Source organism: Rhineura floridana, chromosome 21 (assembly GCF_030035675.1).
Source record: "Rhineura floridana isolate rRhiFlo1 chromosome 21, rRhiFlo1.hap2, whole genome shotgun sequence".
In the NCBI taxonomy this organism is placed as follows: Eukaryota; Metazoa; Chordata; class Lepidosauria; order Squamata; family Rhineuridae; genus Rhineura; species Rhineura floridana.
In genome coordinates, this window is record NC_084500.1 from 14,453,840 (window position 1) to 14,478,058 (window position 24,219).

At 44.3% G+C, this 24,219-nt stretch overlaps 1 protein-coding gene across 4 annotated transcripts in view; it reads right to left on the reverse strand.

The window, feature by feature from the left end:
- Positions 1–24,219, reverse strand: part of USP32 (ubiquitin specific peptidase 32) — a 141,510-nt gene that overhangs the window by 40,525 nt on the left and 76,766 nt on the right. For 3 of the 4 annotated variants that reach the window (XM_061604691.1, XM_061604689.1, XM_061604690.1), the window contains 8 exons: positions 12,236–12,367; positions 11,071–11,178; positions 8,480–8,595; positions 8,014–8,076; positions 7,477–7,560; positions 3,497–3,558; positions 2,192–2,294; positions 214–403 (listed from right to left, as the gene is read on the reverse strand). In XM_061604691.1, coding sequence (XP_061460675.1) covers positions 214–403; positions 2,192–2,294; positions 3,497–3,558; positions 7,477–7,560; positions 8,014–8,076; positions 8,480–8,595; positions 11,071–11,178; positions 12,236–12,367 — 858 coding nt within the window. The remainder of the gene's footprint in view (positions 1–213; positions 404–2,191; positions 2,295–3,496; positions 3,559–7,476; positions 7,561–8,013; positions 8,077–8,479; positions 8,596–11,070; positions 11,179–12,235; positions 12,368–24,219) is intronic. The other variant, XM_061604692.1, reaches the window with a different exon arrangement.

The following is a 24,219-nucleotide window of genomic DNA, read 5'->3' on the forward strand; positions in this document are numbered from 1 at the left end:
CAATGACCCCTGATAAACAGGCACTGGCACGAGGAGAAGAGTTTGCTTCCTTTCTAAAGGATCATATGTGCTCTAGATGCTTTCCTGGGTTTCAAGCTATACCAAGCCTATTTCATTACCCTGATGTTCTCCTGCGTCAGCAACGCTGAAACAGCTCATCTAGATTCAAGCCACTTTAGAAGCAAGGGGTGTGTGTGTGTGCTTAATGCTTACTGCTAGTGGTCTCTGGGGCTTCTGCTGCAGTAGAAATGTTATCTGAAAACTTTTCTTCTGTGGCACTGTAGTAATTTAAACGGCCTGTTTTGTCTTCTCCCTGCTCTGATGTGTGCGCTGCGGGACCTGGAAGCAAATTCTTACCTCCGCTTAGGACAGGCGAAGGTTCAATCACGACAGGGCCAGCATCCTAAAGTTGGAAGAGAAAAATGGAACTGAATTATGGGGTGAGACTGTAGCAGAAGACAAGGCACTAGTACTTCCCTATATCTAGAAGCCCATTTAATTGTGGGGTCTTAATTATGAAAGATTTAACTGGGAAGAACATCTCACACTGTTGACTATTTCACTATCTAAATTATCCATCAAGGAGGATTTCAAGTTGCTAGCCCTCATAATAATGGAGAATGGTTTAACAAGGTAAAAGCAGCATTAATTGAAGGATATATTAAAAGTTCCTAAACTGGGCTGTAGGAAGGCAGAGAAACCTTTAAGAACATGGCAAAACTGTTGGATCAGACTAAAGGCTAAGCTAGTCTATCATCTTATTTCCTACAGCGACCAACTGAGAATCTTGCAATCAGAACCTGAGTGCAACAGCAGTTCTCCCCACTTGCAATTCCCAGCAACTGGTATTCAGAGGCACGCTGCCCCAGAGACTGGACTCAGTACAAGCCATCATGACTAGCAGCCACTGGAAGCCTCATCCTCAAGAATTTGATAGCCGTATCCTTTTAAAGCCATCCAAGTTGGGGGGTCATCACTGTGTCTTGTGGTAGCGTAGATAATATTCAGCTAGACTGACCAAAGGCCTGCCTCAGTACAGGGCAGCTAAATGGAAATGTTGGGAACTGAACCTGCAGTCTCATAGAAAGGCATGAACCCTGTTTCTCAGCTACCATCATGAGGAGTAGGAGCCTAAACGTTTTAGAAAAGAAATGTTGAGATTCTCTAGATTCTAACTGAATGGACATTAAGGTGCTTCTGTGTACACATGCCACAAGCAATTTGTGAAGCACACCAAAGTATTTGTGAAAAAGCTAAGGTATTTGCCCCTTTCCAGCATTCACTCCAGCATTCAATCACAGCAAGAATGCTCATTCCCCCCTTCTACTTCCCATCCCACATTATCTTGATTGATAAATAAATACAATCACAATTTCAGGGTTTGGACTACAAAGCGTTACCTGGAACTACAAAACAAATATCTTAAAAGTGATGGCAGCAAATTGAAGCAAAAGACTGTTGAGAATCGACAGAATATTTTTGGCCAAAGAACAAAGAGAAAAAGATAACACTAAGAAACGTGTCTGGAAGCTTAATGGGACTTTAGAGCAACAAAATTCTGAGAGAGCGCACTGGTGATTTTAGAAAACAACTGGCTCTCTAATGGGTTTCGGAGCACTTTAATTTTATTTATTTATTTATTTATTAGATTGATTAGTCACCCATTTGGCTGGTTGTCCAGCCACTCTGGGCGACGTACAGAATAAAAACAAACAAATACATTAAAACATTAAAATCTCAACAATATAATAAACCTAACCCACCCCCAAAGCCTGTCTAAAGAGCCAGGCCTTCAAGGCCTGGTGGAATCTCATCATAGCGGGGGCGTGACGGAGATCGTTTGGGAGGGAATTCCACAAAGTGGGGGCCACAACTGAAAAAGCCCTCTCCCTAGTCCTCACCAGTCTAGCTGTTTTAACTGGTGGGATAGAGAGGAGGCCTTTTGAGGCTGATCTTGTTGCGCGGCATCCTTGATGAGGCTGGAGGCGCTCTTTCAGATAAACTGGGCCGAGACCGTATAGGGCTTTAAAGGTCAGAACCAACACCTTGAATTGGGCCCGGAAAATAACCGGCAATTGCTATTCTCACTCTCCCCTCTTCCATCCCACTCTCTGTGTTTATTTCATCAGCTTATTGATTCAATAATTCTTCTTCCCATTTCTCTCCCCTCCAAAAAAAATACGTGACTTACATATTTGACATATTCTTTCCACTGCTGCCACCATGGCATCGCAATAAGAAACCAGTTGTGCCCTTCCTGAAGGCCGTACCGACTTTCTCGTTCTAGCCAGCCCCTAGGCCAAGAAAACAAAACAGATCAGTGTAACATGCGATAGTAACAAACATAGCACTTTCATGTGTCCAAAGCATTTCATGGGCACGATCGAGTTATAATCGTTACAAAGCTACCCCATACGGTAAATATTACCATTATCCCCACATTGCAAGTGAGGGGGCCAAGAGAGCTTGTTGCAGCCCCAAGATCTGAACCAGTTCTCCATTTGGTGTGTATAGCAACGGTATTTTAGACACTGAAAGCACTTCAGATAGATTCCCTCAGTGATCCCCTGTAAGCTAAGCTGGTATCTTGCTTAAAAAACCCCACCTGTATATGGATACACCAAACCTTAGAGAAGAATACCTTACCGATGGCCAGTGAGGCAGTCCACGGCCTCCTGCTTAAATGGCAATTTAAAAAAACAAACACCTTGGGCACAAGCCAGCCAATATTAAGCCCTGTGGAGTTTGCCAGGAGAGTCTTCCGAACATACTTAACTCTCCTGTTGAACAGAACTTTACAATGCCTAAGTTTGGCTGGAGTGAGCCCACTGTGTTTATTTAGAGTTCTAGCCCACCTGATGCCAAAGGCGCAGAGCAGGTTACAACAAAATTAAATGTCTTTTAAAAGCAAGGTAATATAGTGCCAACCTGACACACCTCCAGCACCTTTCCGTACTTACTCCCCAGGTTTCCCAGCTTGAGTGCCCCTTCTGTGGTCCCAATCCAGAGATAGCCTTTAAATCTGCTTTCCCAGGATATGGATGGCTACCAGTCATGATAGCCAAAGGCATTCTCTATATTCAGAGGTAGAATATGCTTCTGGTTACTAGGTTACTTGGGGGCTAGCAACAACGGATGAAATCCTTCCATCTTGCACTGGCAAGGGGATCTGTGGACAGCAGATCCCAAGCAGGGATATTCCACCTGGGCAAGAAGGGTGCCCAAAGCACATCCACACCGACCTCCTTTCAATCACTGGGTCTAATTCCCTGCCCCGACGCTGCGTCTGTTATTCTAAAACAGGAATGGGGAACTTGTGGCCTTTCAGATGTGGTTGGGACCATCAGCCGCACCCAGAATGGTCAATGGCATTATGGGAGATGTAGTCCAACAACAGACAAAGGGTTGCAGGTTCTCCCTCGCCCCACTCTTCTATCAAACCACGTAAGAGTCTCCATCACAAACAATGAATTTAAATGGCAGGGGAGAGGCATACCTGATTATTTGCCCTTCCTCTTCTGGAGTGGCAGGTCTTAAGCCTAAGACTATATGGCACACCTAGATACAGAAAGGAAAAACGGAGACAGACAAGTTTACTCAAAGAATAGCAAGTCCGGAGCAGAGGAATCTCTTATTACCAATCTAGTTGACATTTGCACATTACTGCAAATGCTTGAGCACGCATTATGTATGGGGGGAGGCTCGTGGATGTTGACCACTGCTTCTGATACACACTTGCTTCTCCTTTAGGTGCCCGCTCATTAACTCTATAATGCTTTCCTACACGTTATTGCTGCAATTAAATACCGACTGCTCCTCGCCCCGTTTCTAGTTTGGTAAAGGTCATCGTGAATAAAGACTTTTTCCCCACATAGATTTTTTTTCTGAAATTTCGGGCTGACTCTCCCCCGCTTATGGCTTCTCCTTCCCACATATGAACAGAGGAGGGCCGTGCCTTACCCATGTATGTGGGAATTATAAAATATCAGACACACACACAGAGGTTTCTGTCTGGGGAACCCTGCTAGTAATTTGACATGGTAGTTTGGTATTTTTGAGACTGCGATCGTGTCAAGCCCTGGAGAGCCCCATTAATCGGTGTGGAGACAATACTAGATGGATTCAGTACAAGGCAGCTTTCTATATTCCTAATTTTCCATCATTTAAATCAAAGGGATATAACCTCACATTTCATTCTCTTTTATCTAGTCAAGCAATATTACATGTCTGTTTATATTTGTTACGTAAAATACTTTCATAATACAAGTTCTACGTTAATTTGGTCTGCATTATTTGGCAGTTCAGATCCAAGTTTATTCATAATCACTTCTCTTGGGTCTGCTCTGAGCCCAGAAGGTCCCCGGGTTCAGTACCTGTCATCCCCAGTTTAAAAGCACCAGGGAGCAGGTGATGGGAAAGCGTTCAGCCTGAGACTCTGGAAAGCCACTGGCAGTCAGAACAGATACATCTCGTGGTAAGAGCAACTTCCTATCCTCCAACGTCAGAGCTGCCCTTGCTAAGCAGATGCTTTCACAGGCAGCAGAAACATTTGGCTGAAGCGCCCAAAGCTGTGAGCGACTTGATGCAGGTGCCCTGCAAACCCCATGGTTTGCCTTGATTGCAGAGTTGCCTTCCTTTTCCATCCTCTGATGGCCCGTAAACTGACCCCTGCCTCCACACTGTGGCAGTCTCTGAAAGCAGGGCAGTGGCAGCAACTGTTGTTTTTTTAACGCAGACGCCAAGCCAAACCGCAGTTAGCACAGAGAGCAGCTCTAGATTTGCCAGCTGATCGCAAACCATGGCTTGCGTCGATTCAGATACCACAATGGAGTATTTCCTCAGCTGTGTTTTTGCATGATGTCAGAATGGGCCAATGAAAGTGCAGGCAGATCTGCAGACCTAATCCCCCCATTTGGTTCTGAGAGAGGAGGGAAAGATAATAAAGAAGCACACTTGAACGGCACGACATAATTCTACTCCACTAACTGGGTGATCATCCAAAGATTTATACTCTTCTCTTTATGCAGTTCTGGAGGCCACCAATTTGAATCCCAGCAGGAAACCTTTTTTGGATTTAAGTTGATACTACAGTGCAAAAATTGCATTCCGCATTATGAATAAACAACAACAAGAAAGTCATTAGCTGGCAGGAAGCGACAGCCTCCCCTAAGCACAAAAAACAGCTGGCATTTCTGATGATGGCTTTTCTCTCAAAATCATTATATATAACAGGCCTGTTGTGACTGAGTTTGCCAGGCCTATATTCTAACACATATATTGCAGACTATATTCTAACACATATATTGCAGACTCTCATTGAGAAGGAGGAATTCTTAAACATTACAGCCAGGCCAGATGGAGGGTGAGCTGGGGGATGCTGGGTCACCTGTCCCTTCACCTCATCTGTTCCGCTAGCATGAAACCTTGATCAAGCTGCATGATATCACCCAGAGCTCAGAAAGGAGTAACAGCAGTGATGGCTGATGCCCATTGGGACTGGTGGGGCGGAAGGCAGGGAGCCCAACAGTAGGCAGAGCCAGAGCCAATGACTGGAAGAGCCCATTCATTCTAATTTTGCCCCCATCCTCACCAAGTTCTGCAAGAGGCAACGTGGAGACTGGAGGAGGAGGAAGCAGACAGCCAGTGCCCCCCACCCGGCACAAATTGTAAGTATGAAAGCAGGCAGAGAGGTGGGGGCTGGCTGAGGGCAGACTGAGGTTGGCAGGCCAGTGCCCCACCTGCTTCACGAACCAGCCTGTGTTGAGTGACAAATATTTTAAACCATCGGCATAAAATAAAAATAGAAAAAGATCTGACAGACCCAATTATACAACGGAAAAAGATACCTCTGCTTCTTTACAAAGATGCCTGTGGGTTAAGATCTTCTGCTGAGTGCTGCCATCTTCAGAGGTGAGCAAGGGGGCTAGGCAGGTACGGGGGCTCCCAGAGGGAAGTTTGCACTCGCTTTGCTCCTCCTCAGCCTTTTTTTACTGCCGTGCCAAGCTGAGCCAAGGTTGGTCATCTAAACTGTGACTTGTGGTTAAGCATTCTCCCCACCAATCATGAGCTGTAGCCAAGGGTTGGGGAGGAGCGGATGGGCTGCAAACTCCTCTCTGGTAGTCCACGCATTTGTGTGGTCTCAGCAAACTGTAGCTTGGTTTACCATGTTGTGTGAACTAGGCCACTGGGTCTTTTCTGTGGTGTCATCTAGACTTTGGAAGAACCACCACAGGCAGGTAGGAGGTCCTCTTTCAGGTGCCAGTGGGAATTTAAAAAAAACAAATGATTCAAGCTTTTATTTTTGGCAGTAGTGAAATTGGTTGTTTGCAGTGGGAATTTATGTTGTTTGACTGGCTACCACATATGCTCTTAAATGACTTTAAATTGGGGATTAGAAATAATAATGGACGATAGGGCTATCCATGGCTATTAGTCATGATGGCTATATGAAGCTTTCTTGTTCAGAGGCAGTATACCTCTGGGAATATTAGATGTTGGGGAGCAATCATGGATAGAGTGTTATTGCTTTTTGGTTTCCTGGAGGCGTCTGGTGGGAAACAGGATGTTGGATTAGGTAGGCCAGGGCTGGGGAACCTCAGGCCAAGGGGCTTCTCTGTTTGGCATTCGGGATACTCCCCAAGCCACACCACTCACCGGCCCTGCTTTGCACCTTCGTTGAGAGTTTTTGCCTGGCTGGAATGTGTCCTTGAACTCTATCATGCCTCCCGCTTGCCTGAATGGAGGACACAGAGTGCGAGTGCATGTAGAAACTAGTCTACTGCAGAAAGGCAAAAGGCACATTTGTTGCTCTGCCCACTTTTCTCTCTGGCCCTGCCCACCACAGGCATGTGGCCCACATGAGGTTGCCCAGAAGTGAATGCAGCCCTCGGGTTGAAAAAAGGTTCCCACTCTTGAGCTGGGTTCTTCCATTCTTATGCTCTGTTGCACTTAATTTGTTGTTTTATTATAATGGATTGTGCCATATACAAAAAAAGGAAAACTGTTTGTTGCATGTTGCCTTGAGAGCCAATATTAGTGAAAGGGTAGGACATGTGTTTTAAAATAAGGACTTTTTCATTTAATTGAGCTACAATGGAGCACTCATTTGTGCTGATTTGCAGGCCAGACGGCAAGGATTTAGAATGGACCTGTCTCAATACAAAACTCAAAAGCTGTTATGCCATTGAACTCTTCCTCAGGATTCTCATGAGTGTCTCGCTACATTTTTCACCCTTTAAAAAACAACAACCAACTGTGCTTGAAGGCATCCCAAGATGCCAGAATGCGTACAAGCTAAACTCGGTGTCAGTCAGGCAAGGAGAAGCATCTCCAAAAGCTCAGACTTCAGAGAAAAAGACAGGCAGACACAGGAATACTTTGGCACAAGAGCTGACGCAGCAATCGGCAGAAAAGCAGTTAGGCAAAGCCATGTTCAACTGCCATACAGAAGAGGCCTGCAGCCTGTGTGGAACTTGCCTGAAAAAGGAGATTCAGAAATTCGTTGGCAAGAGCACTCTTCACACTCCAGATCTGGTAATCCTCCAGAGTGAGGTGGCCAAGCTAAAAGTGAGGAAGGAAGCAACAAAGAGAACTTTTGAGTGTTTCTCCAAGTATCTGCCCAATATTTACACAAATAAATAAATAACAAGATTTATATACCGCCTCTAAACAGTTTACAAAAAATATTAAAGAATATTAAATGTATCAATCAAACAACTGAAAACAAGTAACTAAAACCTTTTAGTTTTAGGTTTCTAACCCATTTGTGGCAATTTCACCATAAAACAAAACCTCCCGTGTCCTCTTTGTCCATCAGTTACACTCTGCCTCTCCGCTTACCAGCCATTTCCATTCTTGCACCGACCATTGTGCTGATTTACATTTCTTAATTCACTACAACTCCCATCATCCCTGCTCACTGGCTGTGCTTGCTGGAGTTATTGGGAGTTGCAGTTCAGCAACATCCGAAGGGACAAAGGTTCCCCACACCTGACAGAACAGAACGGCTCTTACCTTGGTGGTGTCATGTGCCTTCAAAACACCTTCTACTATGTCAGGCAGGTTCATGTGCAGCTCCTTGGGAGGAAAGAAAAGACAGTGACCCTCACACACAGTGAAAGAACAGGAAATTTCAAGAGTTATTCAAGCCTACATATAAAGCCAAGAAAGAAAACATATTCTATCCACCAATTTTATGCCATCTCTAGGTGATCTGCCAGTTCGCAAAAATCAGAAACCAGTTTGTAACCAAAGTTCAGTTAGTACATTAGTAAAAGATGTCTCTTTTTAAAAACAGTCTGCACAAGCTAAACCACACAAATGTCGGCTCTCATCAAGTTTGCTTTTCTCCTGGTTCAGACAATAAAAGAAAGATGCATTTCACACGTGTAAACTGCAGGTTAGTGTTTTGCTTTTCTTTACATGTGCACGCGAAAGACAGTTTAAAAAAGACAAAGCAATTTGGAATGCAAAAACTTACAGGAATGTCATCAGTACGATTATCTTTCCAGACTTCTAAAAGGGCAACCACCATGTCTTCGAGTTCAATGCGAGACAAAACCCCGTCTCGGTCAATGTCGAAAACCTTGAAGCAAACTAAGGGAAGGAGAAAAGAGGTTGTGCTGAAGGGTGGAACTAATCAGCAGCTATGGTGTAAAGTAGGATATACTGTAGTTAGGGTTTAAAGGCAGAAGAAGGTTCAATGGGACAAGAACACAGCTCAACAGAAGCTTTTTTCACATTGCAAATCAGTAGGGCTGATTCCAATCAGACCCATAGCGAGGGCAAAGGCTTGAAGTCCCCTCCCCACATGGTCCTGATCTGGCTACCCATCACCAGAATACTGGTTGTTCACGATAGTAATAGCAAGCACGCCAGGGCTAAAAGTTAGAACATCACATCTAGTCTAGCCCTTACAATCCACACTAGGTGCAGAAAGAGAAGGCAGAGCTTGCGAACTTAGAAGTGTGGATGCAGAAAATAAAAGGTTGTACCTTTGTGGTGGAGCACCTGCTTTGCATGCACAGGGCCCCACGTTCAATCCCCCAGTGGATCTCCAGACAGAGGTGGGAATGTCCCTTCTGAAACCCTGGAGAGGTGCTGCCAGACACTGGCAATACTGAGTGAGATGGGCCAACAGACTCACAGTAAGGCAGCTGCCCATGTTCCTATGAAGTGAGGGAGCAGCAGAAATACCGCAGGGGTGGGGAACCTCAGGCCTGGAGGCCTATGAGGGAGTGTGGCTGGAAAAGGTTCCCCGACCCTGATGTAGAGCTAAGCCAGAGGGGCTTAAGGGAAGCTCTTCTGAAGAGGGCTTTGGAGGCAGGAGGAGCAGCAAAGCTATTGAGTGAATTAAGAGATGAGAGATAGGCCTCATTTGCACAACATGGCAAGCCATAAACCATGGCTTGCTGTGAATGAGCATCGCGCTAGTGCACGCTGTCCAATCCCTCCTGCTTCACTCCTCCCTGAGTGCAAAGCGGGAGTAGCAGGCCAGAAATCTTGTCTTAACAGTGTTATCCAAATTGGAGTTATGGTTTGCTTCTCCCTAAACAAACCACAATCAGCAAATCGAGAACAAACCTTGGTTTCGGATCATGGTTTAAGGGTGGGGGGACCACAATCCTGGGTTCCAGTGAGATGGTTGATTGCTTCTGCTCATGTTAGGGAAGGAGTGAGATGAGAGCAATCAGGTAGCATGCACTAGCATGCTGTTAGTTCATGGTAAGCCATAGTATATTCAGTTTACTCTCAATTTTCTAAAAAGCAAATATTGGCATTTCTGGGACAAAAGCCATTTCACACACTATACACACATGAGTGTAGGATTCAGTGCCGTAAAGAGTGCTAACTGTTCACACTTATGAATATTTTATCAAAGAGAAATTAAAATCCACGAAAAAACAGGGTTATTGCCAACCAGCAAATAAGACAGCCTCTTCTAGAGAACTGATTATAATTGGCATACAGTGAGAGAGTAACTCACAATAATATATTGAATTAATACAGACAAGACACAATAGGAACTAGTATTTAAAAGCCCTCATTTCTTTATCCTTTTTTAACTGTCACATGAGATTAGATTTTCTTGTGTTTGTGTTTGTTTATTTATTTATTTTTATTTATTTGTTAAATTGTTCACCTCTATAGGGAAGGACAGCAGAGAGGGAAGAAAGAAATCTTGAAAATGCAAAGGAAATGGGACAGTTTGTTTAAAAATTAAAAAAATCTTTAGTAAGTAAGCTTAACATATGGTTACACATTATGGTGGGAAAAGCCAGGTTAGACCAGTGATTCCACACTGAACAGGGAACTACAGCCAGTATTAGCTCCTTGAGCATGCTCACGTGACAAACACATTGTCATAATCCACACTTTTCATTGTATTTCACACATTTTAAGCCCTGTGCTTGAGACAGGTTAAAAGATTAGTCAGATCTACAGACTATAAAAACAGCGGCCACCACATTAAAACCCACCAATGAATGCTTTAAAGCAGGTGTGGGGAACCCTTTGGCCCTCTGGATGTTTCTGAACTACAACTCTCATCCATCATCCCTGGACACTGGCCCTGCTTGCCGCGGATGATGGGAGTTGTAGTTCAGCAACATCTGGAGGGCCAAAGGTTCCCCACACCTGTTTTCAAAGGTGGATCTTGCATCCTCTCTTGTAAAACGCTGTTAAGAGATGGGCTCTGGAATGCCTCTGAGGGGCCACTGCCTAGCTTCAAGGGTGGTACTTTGAGTGCCTGCTTCTTGCTGAGAGAGGCCTGACCACACACAACGATGGCTCAAAAAGAGAGCCCCTAGGAGATCTTAAGGGACACATAAGCGAAAGGTGGTCTCATAAGAATTAAGAGCTCTGCAACTGGATCAGGCCAAGAGCCTATCTAGACCAGCTTCTTGTTCCCACAGTGGCCAAAGAGACACCTAATAGGAAGCCCACAAGCAGGACCTGAGTCTGGAGTATGTGGGTCCCAGGTTGAGAAGGACTACAAACGTTGAACACAATACAAGCCTAAAAACATAGCATGTGAAGAGCCCCCCCGAGAGTCCTCTTGTGCACACTCACATTTCTGCCTTTCCGCCAGCGGGCCCCTGCAGCAGGCCGAGAGTCCACAGGAGATTTCTTTGAAGTCTATGTGATTGTCACGATTTTCATCAAAGGCATTAAAAAGACCTGCCAAGTGGAGAGAAGCGACAGCAAAAGGTTGAGTTCCACCCAGCACCGAGATTAGCCAAATCCAGGTAGTCATATCTCGGTTTAAGAAGCCAAGATATGCACAGGCCTTTTGCCAGTGTATGCAACTCCTTTGTGGTGTACCTCAGAAGCCAGGAAAAGTCTCTTAATTAAGCACAGTGTCCTGAACTAGTACATTTTGGTTGCCCGGCTTGAAAATGGTTTGAGATCCCAGGCTGGTTTTGAACCTGGTAACCACAGTTTCCTAGTTTTGCTGAAACAGGAAACTATGGTTAATTTAGAGGCTTCCTGGCTTATCAAGGCTGGAAGCGAAGAGGCTGCATCTACAAGTAACAGGCTTTCGCGTAATAAGCCAAAATACAATTGTTCAAATGCCCCCATTGTGATCCCATCTCCCACATTTCATTATTAGAAGTTGCAGCTCCGCCATCCCAATTTCAAAATGCAGTAACACAAAAGTGGTCCTAATAAGCATCTATAAGGCTTGCCACGTGTCAAGCACCTATCTGCTTTCCCAACCTCCTCTCCCCACTACTAATATCCATATGAACGGACCAAACAGCAGAAAAAGGACAACAGAGTGGGAATGAGCAAATGGATGCACAAAAATGGCCTCAAAAAGGGAGTGAGTCTACAGCACCATATCCCCCACCCCCACTCTGACATCCATGTTGTTCACGTTTTAAGGAATGGCATCCATCCTACCCTCATAGGTTGCTCTTCTTCCAGCAGAGTCTCTTTGTACTGCATGGTGGCACATGTAAAAATACCATCCTAATATACTTTTAATTGAGTCTTTCCAAATTTGCTAACCCATTAATTGCCCACCCGGCTCTTTTGAGATGGGGCAGACTGTAAGCACCAAACAAACGGAGGCTGCCACTGTGGACTGAGACAGTCTCACCTCCACTCATACATATATATATATATATATATATATATATATATATATATATATATATATATATATATATATATATATATATATATATATATATATATAAATAAAAAGAGATAATCCACAAATTTTCCATACCTTCACCAAGGGAGGGATGAATAGGAGGGGAAACCAAAGGGCCAAACGTTTCCAGATCAAAACGTCCTGTTCTTGATTGAGCTTTCAGAAGCCAATACCGCTTTTCGAGATCAATGATATCAGACTCTTCCACTGTATAAAAACCAAGATGATCAAAGTCAGTCAACCAAAAATGCAGGAGAGCCAGACATTTTATGTAGGCCCCAAGCTAAATGGTGCCATTTCAGATGCCTGGGTTGCTGTATAAGGAAGGGGTGGGAGAGAGAGAATTATTGTGTTTGGAGATAACATTGCAATGAGACCAAAGCTGGCACAAATCTGACATCTAGTGTTGTGTGAGCTTTTGCAGGCAACAACCAATTTCAGCAGCACTGTGGACTGTTGTCTTTTCGGCGCCTACTGAAGACCTTTCTCTTTCAACAAGCCTTTTAAATACAGACCTTTATCCCAGTCTGCATTTGTATTGGAACTATTTTTAAGATGTTTATTGCTTATTGTTTGCTGCCTGGGCTCCCCTGGGAGGAAGGGCGGGATATAAATTTAAGAAATATATAAATAATAAAGGTGGCATATACATCTGCCCAGAGGATCCAGTACAACGATAAACCAAATTAACAGAGTGAGAATTTTAAAAAGCGCAGTCCTGCTAGCTGATATGCAGAGAGAGAGGTGGGCGGGTGAACAGCTAAAACCAAAATACAATATGCAAGCTTTTAAAATCTTTGCTGGAGAATCAAATACGAAGACCAAAAATAAATGGAGCACTCAACATGGATATAAGAAGTGCCATAATGGTTTCAGATCATACATGAAGAACATATTGCTTTGAGAAAACGTGTCGTGGAAAGCAGAATAGAAATTTATTAAATAAACAAACAGTTCTCCCAGTAGAATATTTTGCCCAATCAGAACCAACTGAAACTGCTCTGCCCCCACCTCCCCTCAAAAAAAGCTGTTGTGGGCGGCTTGTGGTTATTCTATTTAGAGAGAGCTGCATGAAGATCTTACATAAACATGAACACACAGAGATCAGGCCATCTTACCCCAGCAAGAAAAGCTGTGAGCAGAAAGAAAAAATTTCCCCCACCCCCAAAATGCTGAAGAGCACCAGACCTCAACAAACCTTATAGAGCTGGGACTCAGTCCCAACCTTCCCATGTCTCACTCTATGGCAGAAGTTAGGGCAGGAAAGATCTAGCGGACAAAGGACTGTTGGAAAGCAGTAATTTAACTGCAACTATGTTTCAGAATGTTTTTAACTATTTTTAGAACACTTTTTTCTTGTTAAATTGTTTTGTTGACGTATTTGCCGCCCTGGGCTCCTCCAGGAGGAAGGGTGGGATAATAATTCATTAAATAACAGAGCTTATGTTGCACGTAACAGACACCAAAAGTTTAACCCTTTACTGTCAAACTCCCACGGTCCTCCAGATGTTGCTGAACTACAGCTCCCAGTCATCATACTTGCCTATTGGCTGTGGTGGCAGGGGCTGATGAAGTTGGAGTCCAACAACATCCGGAGGGCCATAGGTTCCCCACCCCTGTCCTATATGAACATGCTAATGTAGTCATGCCTACTAAAACCTCCCCTCTGCCGTTTCCTTGACTTGCTAGAGTAGATTCAAGAGGACTCCTCATTGTTTTAATGCTGACTCTTAAATAGTGAACTGAGGGGAGATGGAAAAACTTTTTTCTGCCTAGGGCTGCATGCCCTCAGAGGTAATCTGCTGAGGTGGGCATCATGCCAATGGTGGGCAGGGCACCCCCATTTCTCTCACATGCATTCTTTCCCCTCATTTTTTTCCAAGGGCTGACTGGTTGAGCATCACTCATATGTTTTTAATACTTCAATGATGAACAAGGAAGAGTGGAAGAAGCTGGAAACAAAGGGAACATTTATTTATTTAATTTATTTATTACATGTATACCCCACCTTTCCTCAAGGTGGCTTACAAACATGGTTCTCCCCCTCCCGATTTTATTCTCACAACAACCCTGAGAGGTAGGTTTCGCAGACAGATAGCAAATGGCACAAGGTCACCCAGGGAGCTTCATGGCCAAACAGGGATTCAAACCCTGGTCTCCCAGGTCCCAGTCTGACACTCTAACCCAACCCAACCAGTGTGCCTCCAGATCTTGTTGGACCACAACTCCCATCAGCCTCAGCCGGCATTGCCAATGGTCAGGAAAGATGGGAACTGTGGTCCAACAACATCTGGAGGCACACTGGTTGGGAAAGGCTGCTCTAACCACTACACCAGACTGGCTCTCATCCCAGCAAGGACGGTGTGCATCTAACTGGCAACAGGACGGGCTCAAGACTGAAACAGAAAATCACAAGGGCACCTCCTTTCCCCCCCCCACTTATTAAGACAGGGCACAACCCACTGCAAACACTGGAAGTCCCAAGTAACATCTGGATGGCTACTGCAGGAAACAGAAGGGCGGCCCTTCTGGATGATCCAGCAGGGCTCTTCTTATGTCCTCACTGGAAGGAATCCACGAGTCTGCTTCATCCCAAGGAGGGATGGCACTGGAGAGAAAAGGCCACACAACGCCAATGCCTTCCATGCTCTCTGGGGCTTCCACGGGAGCCGTGCAAGGGAGGCACGCTGCAGTAGCTCCACTGTGGTCATGGCCAAAGACTGGCATCCGCCTGGTAGGCTCGCTGACTGCATGCGATGAGAGCATTTCTCAACTGAACTCTGCTCAGCAGAGATGGACCATGAATCCCCCCCCAAATATGCCTAACCATGCTACCGGGCACCAAAATAGGAGGAGGGAACCTGAGGCCTTCTAGATGTTGTTTAACTCTGGCTCCCATCAGCCCCAGCTGGCACAGCCAACAGGAGGGATGATGGGAGTCATAGTTCAGCAATATCTGGAGGAACGCAGGCACCCTAACCCTGGGGTACAGAACACAAAACACAAGGAAAGTTAGAGGACAAGATTAGGACAAGTTGAAAGATCTTTCAGCAGCATTTTTTTTCTCTGTCAAGTATCTGTGAAAGTCACAGCAGTACCTGAGACTGGTGCATACTGAGCATTTCAAATATCTAGTAACAAAGCTATCTATATTAAGCATTGCCATGTGTGATCTCATTCCCAGATGGTCCTGAGCCCTTAAACCCAGGCCTGCTTTATTATAGGATTAAGCTTCAGCTCTTTGGACCAGTTACTGCAAAAGGGGGAAAAAACCAGACACTTGCGAAGGAGCTACACAGCAAACTAAGACACAGGCCATTTTCTACTTTGAGCTGATCTGTGTTCAGCAGAAGCCCAGAAAGGTCCACCAGGTGCATACAAACATGTCCAAACAGGGTTGTCATAAACTGAATCCTGGGTCCATCCTGCGTAAGACTTAGTTGAATACCACCCACCATTTCTTGAGTTCTACTCAGAGTAGACCCACTGCAATCAATGAACCTATGTTACTCATGCCCATGTTTCAATAGATCTAACTCTGAGCGTGACTAATGTTGATACAACCCAATATGCACACCCCTTGACTCCTTTCTGGGGGTCACCAAATGTAGGGGGCTGGGTCCCCCCCCCCCATCCTAGTGCAACCTTTCTGCTTTTCCCATACAAGTGAACTGTTGCCATTCACTCTTTCCATTGGGGGATAAAGCTGCAGCAGAACCAAAGCTTGCACATCACACCTGATGCTATCACACCCACCCCTCAGGCAAAGGAATAAAAAAATATATATCATGATGAAAACATAGAACCAAGGAGGGAAGGGAAGACGTTATTGTTTTCCTCATAGCCCATAGCCGGGACCCCAGCCCCAACTCTATTCTTTAGGAGACAGAAGTTGTATATCACACAACATGCACTTGGAAAGTCTATGAAACTCACACGTGGGTGTTAAAACTTTGCTTCAGAACTTTTGCTGTGGGCTCCATCTCCTTCAAGCTCCACCCCCGAATCACCAGGTGCCATCAGGCTCCTCCTCCTGCTCTTGGAGGTTACCTCCCAATGCCCAGTGGTGCCTCTTGCCCCATCTGATCTGCCAGGCTCCGCCCCGTTGTCAGACTCCAACCCAACAGAGATGCGGTTGTTGGCGTCTTCTGCTCTCCATTTGTGGCACACTTCTCTGAGGGGGGGGGTATAGCAGCTAGAGCAGCCTTGCCCGGCCTGTGGTTGGACTCCAACTCCCATCAGCTCCGGCCAGCACGGCCAATGCTCAGGGATGATGGTAGTTGTTTATTATTTGATTTATATCCCACCCTTCCTCCCAGCAGGAGCCCAGGCTGTTGTCCAAGCAAGGTGCTGGTATGTGTGTACAAAACCCCATACAGTTTGGGACCAGGATACCTAGAAGATCGTCTCCTCCCCTAGATACCCAACCAATCGCTGTGTTCTATAGATACCATCCTATCAAAAGGGCCGTTTCAATTGGGTGTTTTGAGTGGCGGCACCTGCCTTTTGGAACCCCCTCCCAATACACTGCATATCAAGCAGGCAGCTTCTCTGTTGTCTTTTCAGAGCCCGCTAAAGGCATTCCTCTTTCAACAAGCCTTCTAAATGAAAGTCATTATCTCGGTTGGTATTCATCTTGGATTTGAATTGATTTTAGGTATCTGCTGCTGCCGTTTTAAACTGTGTGTATGTATATATGTGTGTTTGTCTTTAAAAAATAATTCTTATATGTAATTGTTTTAACTTTTTAGATATGTAACTGAGATACATATTTGAAAATCGCTTCAGGGTGCCTTACGGGAAGCAATTCTGGGTTAGAAGAGCACTGGACTAGGACCCAGGTTCAACCTTCCACTCAGTTATGGAGCTCACTGGGTGGCTTTGAGCCAGAAACTATCCCTCAGCCTAACCGACCTTGCAGGATTGTTGTGAGGACAAAAGGGGAGGCGAGAACCACATAAGCCGCTTTCAGACCTAGGAAGAAAGACAGGAATATTTCTAACAAACGAAATTTTGCTTGGCCAGGCCGGAGCAGGGCATGGGAAGGTAATAAGCACCTTTGCTTTGTTCTCATTTATAAAACATGCAGCAAAACTGAACAAATTTAAAAAGATGCAGGGCAAGTCTATTTTTTTAAAAAAATGTAATAATGAAAAGATTGTCATGGATCAGGAAAGCAACAATTATAAAAATGGTCACACAACTAGTTTAAGTAACCTAAAACATTTTGAAAAAAAATATAAAAGCTTAAAGAAAGACCGTGTGCTTTATGGGTTATATTTCTCTCAGCGTTGTATCAAATGGTTTCCTTCTGTGTTCTCTTAATTCCTTATGCCAATATAACTTTTTTGGGGGGGGGGGGTATCAGCATTTCTGTCAAGCAGAGATTGTTGCAGAAGCAAGGTCAAAGAAATGAAGTGTTTTCAAAGCAGTCATTTTCAGAAAAATGGTTTAACAATGATGAGAGTGAAAAACAGCTACTTTCAGAAAATGACAGTCAAATGGGTCCACTGTATTATTGACCAGACTCAAATCACCCAAAGAAAGAGATTAGCTGTTTTTTTCTGCAAGACAAAGACTGCAACTAAGTGGGAAAGAACATTTACTGCACAACTCAAAACTATACATCAATTCCTTTCATATTCAAGCTATTGATTTTGAATTAAGCAAACAACCAATTCTAACAGTGCTGGCCGGTGGCTAGGCTGTTTACACAGATCTTGTGCCTGCTGGGGCTTTCAAATATACTCAAGACCATAGATCATGTGTACACCACACACTTAGTAAAAACTTTGAAACCATCTCTGTTCTAGCAGTCATAAGGGCTAGAAACTTCATCCTTTTACAAAAACAAAATCAAAGCAGAGATTCTCAGGAAACTGTATTCTTGCCCCTAAATACCACACTATATACTCCCATGACCTGTTCACAATCCTGAAAGCACTGTTCATCTAACCAACGGTGAAAGAATGTTTACATTCATTATAACCTTCTGCCATTTGCATATTATTAGGGGTTCAGCAGTCCCCAAACAAGGGCATAACTCTACTCACAGATGAGTGTAAATTATTCACAGAGCAGCCCCCTCCTATTGCCTATTAAGAGGGCTTGGCATTTGCCATATTTAAGAAATATCCTGCCCTCTTTCAGAAATAAACGCCCATTGCACATCATATTTATTATACACATTTATATGCAAGAGATGACATGTTGGAGGTTCAGGGACACCAGCCCATGAAAGGGCCTTTCCTGTGATAGCTCCCAAACTTTGGAACTCCCTGCCCTCTGATGTTCACCTGGCCCCAACACTGGGGATTTTCAGGAAACACGTACAGTTGCTCGCATGCAACCCCTGCCTCAATGCCCCAAGCGCATCAGCCCAGACCTTCCTGCATTGAGTGAGGAAGGCCTGCTAGGGGCTTTTACTTGCATTCACTTGAATGCACACAGAACCCTCCACACAGCTGGGCACCCTAGTAAAGCCTTCTTGGAAGGCCAAGAACAGGTAAGGCATAATTTTGCTCTGCAGAAGCAATATACAATAAAATCCAAATGAAAAGGGGAGGGGGAGAGAATCACAATCCAATGGACTGTCATCCGTCAGCTGTTGATCAGCCCAACAAAAGAAGTGAAAAGGATTTGAACTTGCTTTTTCTATTCCAGAATGTGCTTTCTATGCAGGATTTGTGTAAAAAAAATCTGATCAAATACGATGTTATTAAACAAGACCAAGCCTGCTTAATATTTAATACTTTCTTTCCTTGGGGGAAAAAATCAGATATGGCAGCGTTAAAAGAGGAGATGCCCAGCTCCAACAAGCTTTTGGTGAAATCAACCATTTACATCTCGGCGGGAGCATCTGAACAGAATATTGCCAAAAACTGACACTCAAAGATCTCTATCTGAACTTTTATCTAGACGAATCTGAGCAGATTACCATCAATTTAAGGGAATGCGACCAGAACTCAAAAGTAAGTTGTGGAGCATTATGAAACCTCTCAAGTCATCCCTTTTTAACATCGCTACCCATCCACCCCTATGAACCACCCTCTGCTCCCTCTGAGGAATGGCCATAACTCAGTGGTAGAGCATCTGCTTTGTATGCACAAAGCCTCATGCTCCATCTCTGGAATCTCCAGGTACGGCTGGGAGAGACTTCCTGTCTGAAATCCCGGAGAACTGCTGCTTCTGGGGCTCTCTAATATAGCAGCCTCCCTTCCTCCCACAAATCACAACTCCGCTATTTCACCCCTTCCACCACTTTGGCTCTCACCTCCCTGCCCCCTCCAATCTCCACTCAGGTGTTTGGTATTTTTAACCCACCTAACGGGGCAATTCTCCTTGGTTCACAACAGGTGCAGCATACCATATTCCTGTCATTTTAACCACCCCCTCGCCTGCATCGACGACTCTTGCTGTGTTCCTAGCGGAATCCAGCCGTAGGCCCAGGTAAACCACTCCACGTCGCCAAACAAGCCGTCTGCTGGCCAAGAGATGATCTGTAGGACTCCTCTTGAACAAGCTCTGCCATTTGTCACTTTCAAGCAAACAACCCATTGAAGGATCCGAGGCAACAAGATCTGGTTAAGGTGACAGGTGATGACCCAACGGCTAAGAGGATCAGAAGGCAGAGAGATGAGGATTATGTCGCACTAGGAGGGTTTTGCTTCAGGGCCAGGAGCTTGCCCAAGTACTTTCATCTCTCCATTCCATCATCTAGCATAAGCAAGGCTTCATACACTGGAGGGGTCCCCTGTGATCTCTTGACATGGTTCATTTAAGAGAAAAGGCATCCTAATACAGGACTGCAATTAAGTCATGAGCCCCCCCACCAAGGTTTATTAGTCTACCTATCTCTGTTTTAATAATATTTGCTTCAATATTTGGCTTAAGGAAACAAAAAATAACTCTTCCGGTTTAAAAGACCTTCTTTGCCTGGTCACCTGGAAGCAATTCTTATTCATCACAGGTGACTAGACAAATAGCTGTTAATAGACTTGTCTTGTAAAGTTATAGCATTTTTTAAGTTTTAGTTTCTTCCACAGAGTTCAGGGCAGGGGGCAGTTTATTTATCATTAAGATAAATCAATAACAAGTGAACCAGTGCTTGCGTTTTCTTTTCAAACAAATCATGACCAGCTCCCTCCCCCCCGCTTTATCCCACAACAACCCTCCAAGGTAGATGCTCTCTCTCAGTAATCTTTACAACAACCCAGTAGGGTAGACCAGTATCATCCCTGTGTTATTACATGAGCCAGGGCCTTCTCAGCAGTAGTGACTCCCTTCTGAAGTAAGTTCACTTGGCTCCCTGGACATTCTCCTTAGTGGCTCTATGGCTTTAAAACCTATTACCAATTCAGCTCCGACAGGCCACAACGTTAGAGGCCTTTAGGAAAGGGTGACCCCGGTCCTGCTTGCCATCCTTTGCAGGGCGCTCTCATTCATTCATTTATTATCTTGCCTCACTGCTGATGGACTGTGGTCACGGTTATGTGTTGCATTTTAGGTTTTGGATGGGATGCGTTTTGTTACTGTTGGTTTAATTAACACTCTTTAATTCTGGTTGTATTGTTGCGTTTCAGTAGTTTATTATGGGAGCTGCCTGGAGAGAGCTTGCTCTTAAATCTACAAAATCCGTCAGATAAATAAATATGAGACATTTCAGAACATCACTGGGCCATATGCAGTAACCACTCTCTGTGCTGGAAGCTACTGCTGCCGCCTCTCGTGGCTGCTTCACACTCTTATGTTATTTCTGGCTGTATAGTTTATTTATCATTAAGACAGTAACACATGAATCAGTGCCCATGTTTCTCCTTCCAAACAAACCACAGTTGGCGAGCAAGGTCTGTTCATGGCTTACCGACTGTAGCTTGCTTGGGAGAAACAAATCATCAAGCTGGTGGAGCTGGCTGTCCAAAGCAGGCAGGGTCATACAAGACAGGAATGGCAGACAAGCCAACAATCCCAACAGCAAGGAAAGAGGCCTGAAGCCAGTGTGGTAGAGAGAACAGAGGACCAGACCAGGGCTGGAGAGACCTGGCCCAGATCCCCATTCAGCTGTGAAGCTCAGTGGTGGACCTTGGAGCAGTCCATCTTTTGCAGCCTCAATGCTGTTGTGAGGGAAAAATGGCACAGGAAAGGGGGCAGGAGGAGGAGGAAGCCGCAACCCAGCGTTCCCCAGCCTCTCGCCCTCCAGAGGTTTGGGACTCTACCTCCCATCAGCCCATGACTGGGGCTCGTGGGAGTTGGAGTGCAAAACATTTGGAGGGCATCAGGGTTGGAGAGGGCTACCCTATGCTCTGTGGAGGAAGGGCAGGATAGAAACACAATAAGAATGGACATGATAAAGAAAAGGCATTGCTCAACAACAGTGTTGAAGGAAGACACTGTCATTTTTTAAAAAATGCTGCAACATTAATGCTTCAAGGCAAGACACCAACAGTCAAGCGAAATTGACTCCATTTGTGAAATGCCCTCCACAGTGAGATGCACCTGTCTCTATCACTATTAACTTGCATGAGGAATTTGAAAACATTCCGGTTTACCCAGGCATTTGATGGCTGAAGAGGACTTTCCTGGCAACATGATTACTGATGAACGATGTGTTTCAGAATATCTTTAACTGTGTTTCACTATATTTTAATTGTGTTTTAGAATGTTTCTAATTTCTGGATTGATTCTGACTGTTCCATTTTTGCTCCTTCTTTTGGTTATATTGTTTCATGCTTGCCGTCCTTGGGCTCCTTCGGGAGGAAGGACAAGATATTTATTTATTATTTGTTTACTGAATTTTTTTGTGTGTGTGAACAATAACAGGACACCTGACGTTATTTCAAGATACCCCTCATGAGTTCCACTGTGGCCCCTGAAGTGGAACCACCAACCCTCTCCATCACCACAAATGCACATTTCCCAGTTCCAGAAACGTATTTCTATCCCAGCCTGCCAGTTTTGAAGAGTCAAGGTCCACACCATGGCAGGACCTCCAGAGGCTACACTTCGCAGTGTTATTTAAGGGCCACAGCATGAGACAACACACAGGTATTTTGGCATGATTAATGACTTGGAATGGTTTGAAGGATGCTACCGCTCCCCTCCCAGAGAGCAGCTTGAGTGAAATAAACTCTTTATTTCCTCCGGTTTAAGCCCAACAGTGAGACGTCTTGTGCCAGTATTTTTGTTTGAGCTGAGATTTACAGGCCTTTTCGACCCACTGGCTCAGAGCAGGTAACAGCATCGTATAATACCAAGAGAGATGGTCTGCTGTCAAAGCCTTGTGGACTAATTCAGACAAAGAAAGTGGTGAGACAATGGAGGAGGGAAATGAATGGACAGATCAGTAAGAACACGGTGCAGCAAATCTATTCTTCACCTCGGCCCAACCCCGTTGGATCTCGGTGTCAGAGACTTCAGGGCTAGACCCTTACAGTCTTCAGGGCACACCTATGCTAGCCAGCTTCTGCAGAATGTGCCTGCTCAAGTGCAAATAGAAATCCTCAGACAGGCACCGGGAAATCCTAAAGCTGCTCAGAAAAAACAACCACCCGGACTTCCGGGAAGGGTGACTTCGCTTGTGCCTGCTTTTGGGACGGGCTCCCGCCTCAAAAGAAGCTTATTCAGATATAAATCAGTCAGAACTTTTTTTTTTTGACTGATGAAATTTCTCCCGGGCAGGGAGAAACGTAGAGATCAACCTCAAAAGCCTGTTTTTGTTGGGAGGACTGGATTTCATTAATTTATGAGATAAGGTCCAGCCAACAATGCCGGACGGACTTCCGAACAAGCTCTATCTGTTTAAGCGATACGTTTATCTTTTCTTTAAAGAGAGAACGGACTAACAGGCAAGCACCCTTCTTTCTATTATTTTTTTTTACTTGGTCTAAATTGCTGCAGCAAAAGGAGATTTGTCAGATTGATCGGCTTTGGACAACTTCTGGGTGAGCTATAACTCTTCTCTGTTATTCACGAAATTAACAGCCTATCTCTGTTTCTGTCGCAAAAAGCTGTCCTGGAAGTGCATTCTAAAGATATAAACAGAAGAGGGATTTCTATTCCTGATTTCTATTCCGAGGAACATTATATTGTCTGGGACTATTCTCTTTTTGGTCTATTTTATTTTGACGAATCTGCTTCTTCACGACGCCACTAACTGTTTTGATGCTGGGAACTAAATTTGTTTTGCATTCTTGAACATAGAGAGATAAGGCAGGCTGCTCTGTTTATACTGTGATGTCATCAAGCCTGGAATATTAACCCAATTGTTGCTGAAATAAGAAGTGGTTCTTCTTTATTTTTGTTTTGCTTTGTTTTCGTGGTTTTAAAAATGGCAATCAAGAAAGTGGCTGAGAATCTGGAAGTAACTATGTTTCAGAAAATAATGGATGAGATTGAGATAACGAAACAAACCCTGTGACAGGGTAGTAAGGAGCTGAAAATTGAACTGAGCAAAATGACGCAGGAGCTTAAAGAAATAGGGGATCCTGTGAGAGAGGAGAATGAGATCAGAGATGAGAAAAGAAAAAATAAAGGGAAGATACAAGCCCTGGAGATTGGAACAAATGTGGAATTGGAAAAAGATCTGGAGTTTATGGATTTTAGAAATAAAATCTACTGTTTGGAATTTAACATTATCTCTGAAGAAATTAATGAAGATATTAGAGATAAAGTTATCAATGGCTTGGATAATCTTTTGGACTGGAATGACGTGATGGAGCTTGATATAGAGAAAATCTATGGAATTAACTGCAGCCATGTGACAATGGAAAAACTCTCAAGAGATGAGCCAGTGCATTTTGTAAAAAAGAAGAACAGAGATATGACTTTACAACAGCATTTCAGCAACTTATTCAGAATGGATGGCAAGAAAATATTTGGGATAGAGGAAATTCCCATCAGACTCTTATTATATGACTATGGCTACGACAGCAAGATTATTATGGAATACTGATAATGGAAGATTGGACACTGAAATTACTGGACTTAACAGGACTATTGGAGATGGAAGATGGAACTAATAGGGATAATGGAATAATGGCTATTGAAATTACTGAACCTAA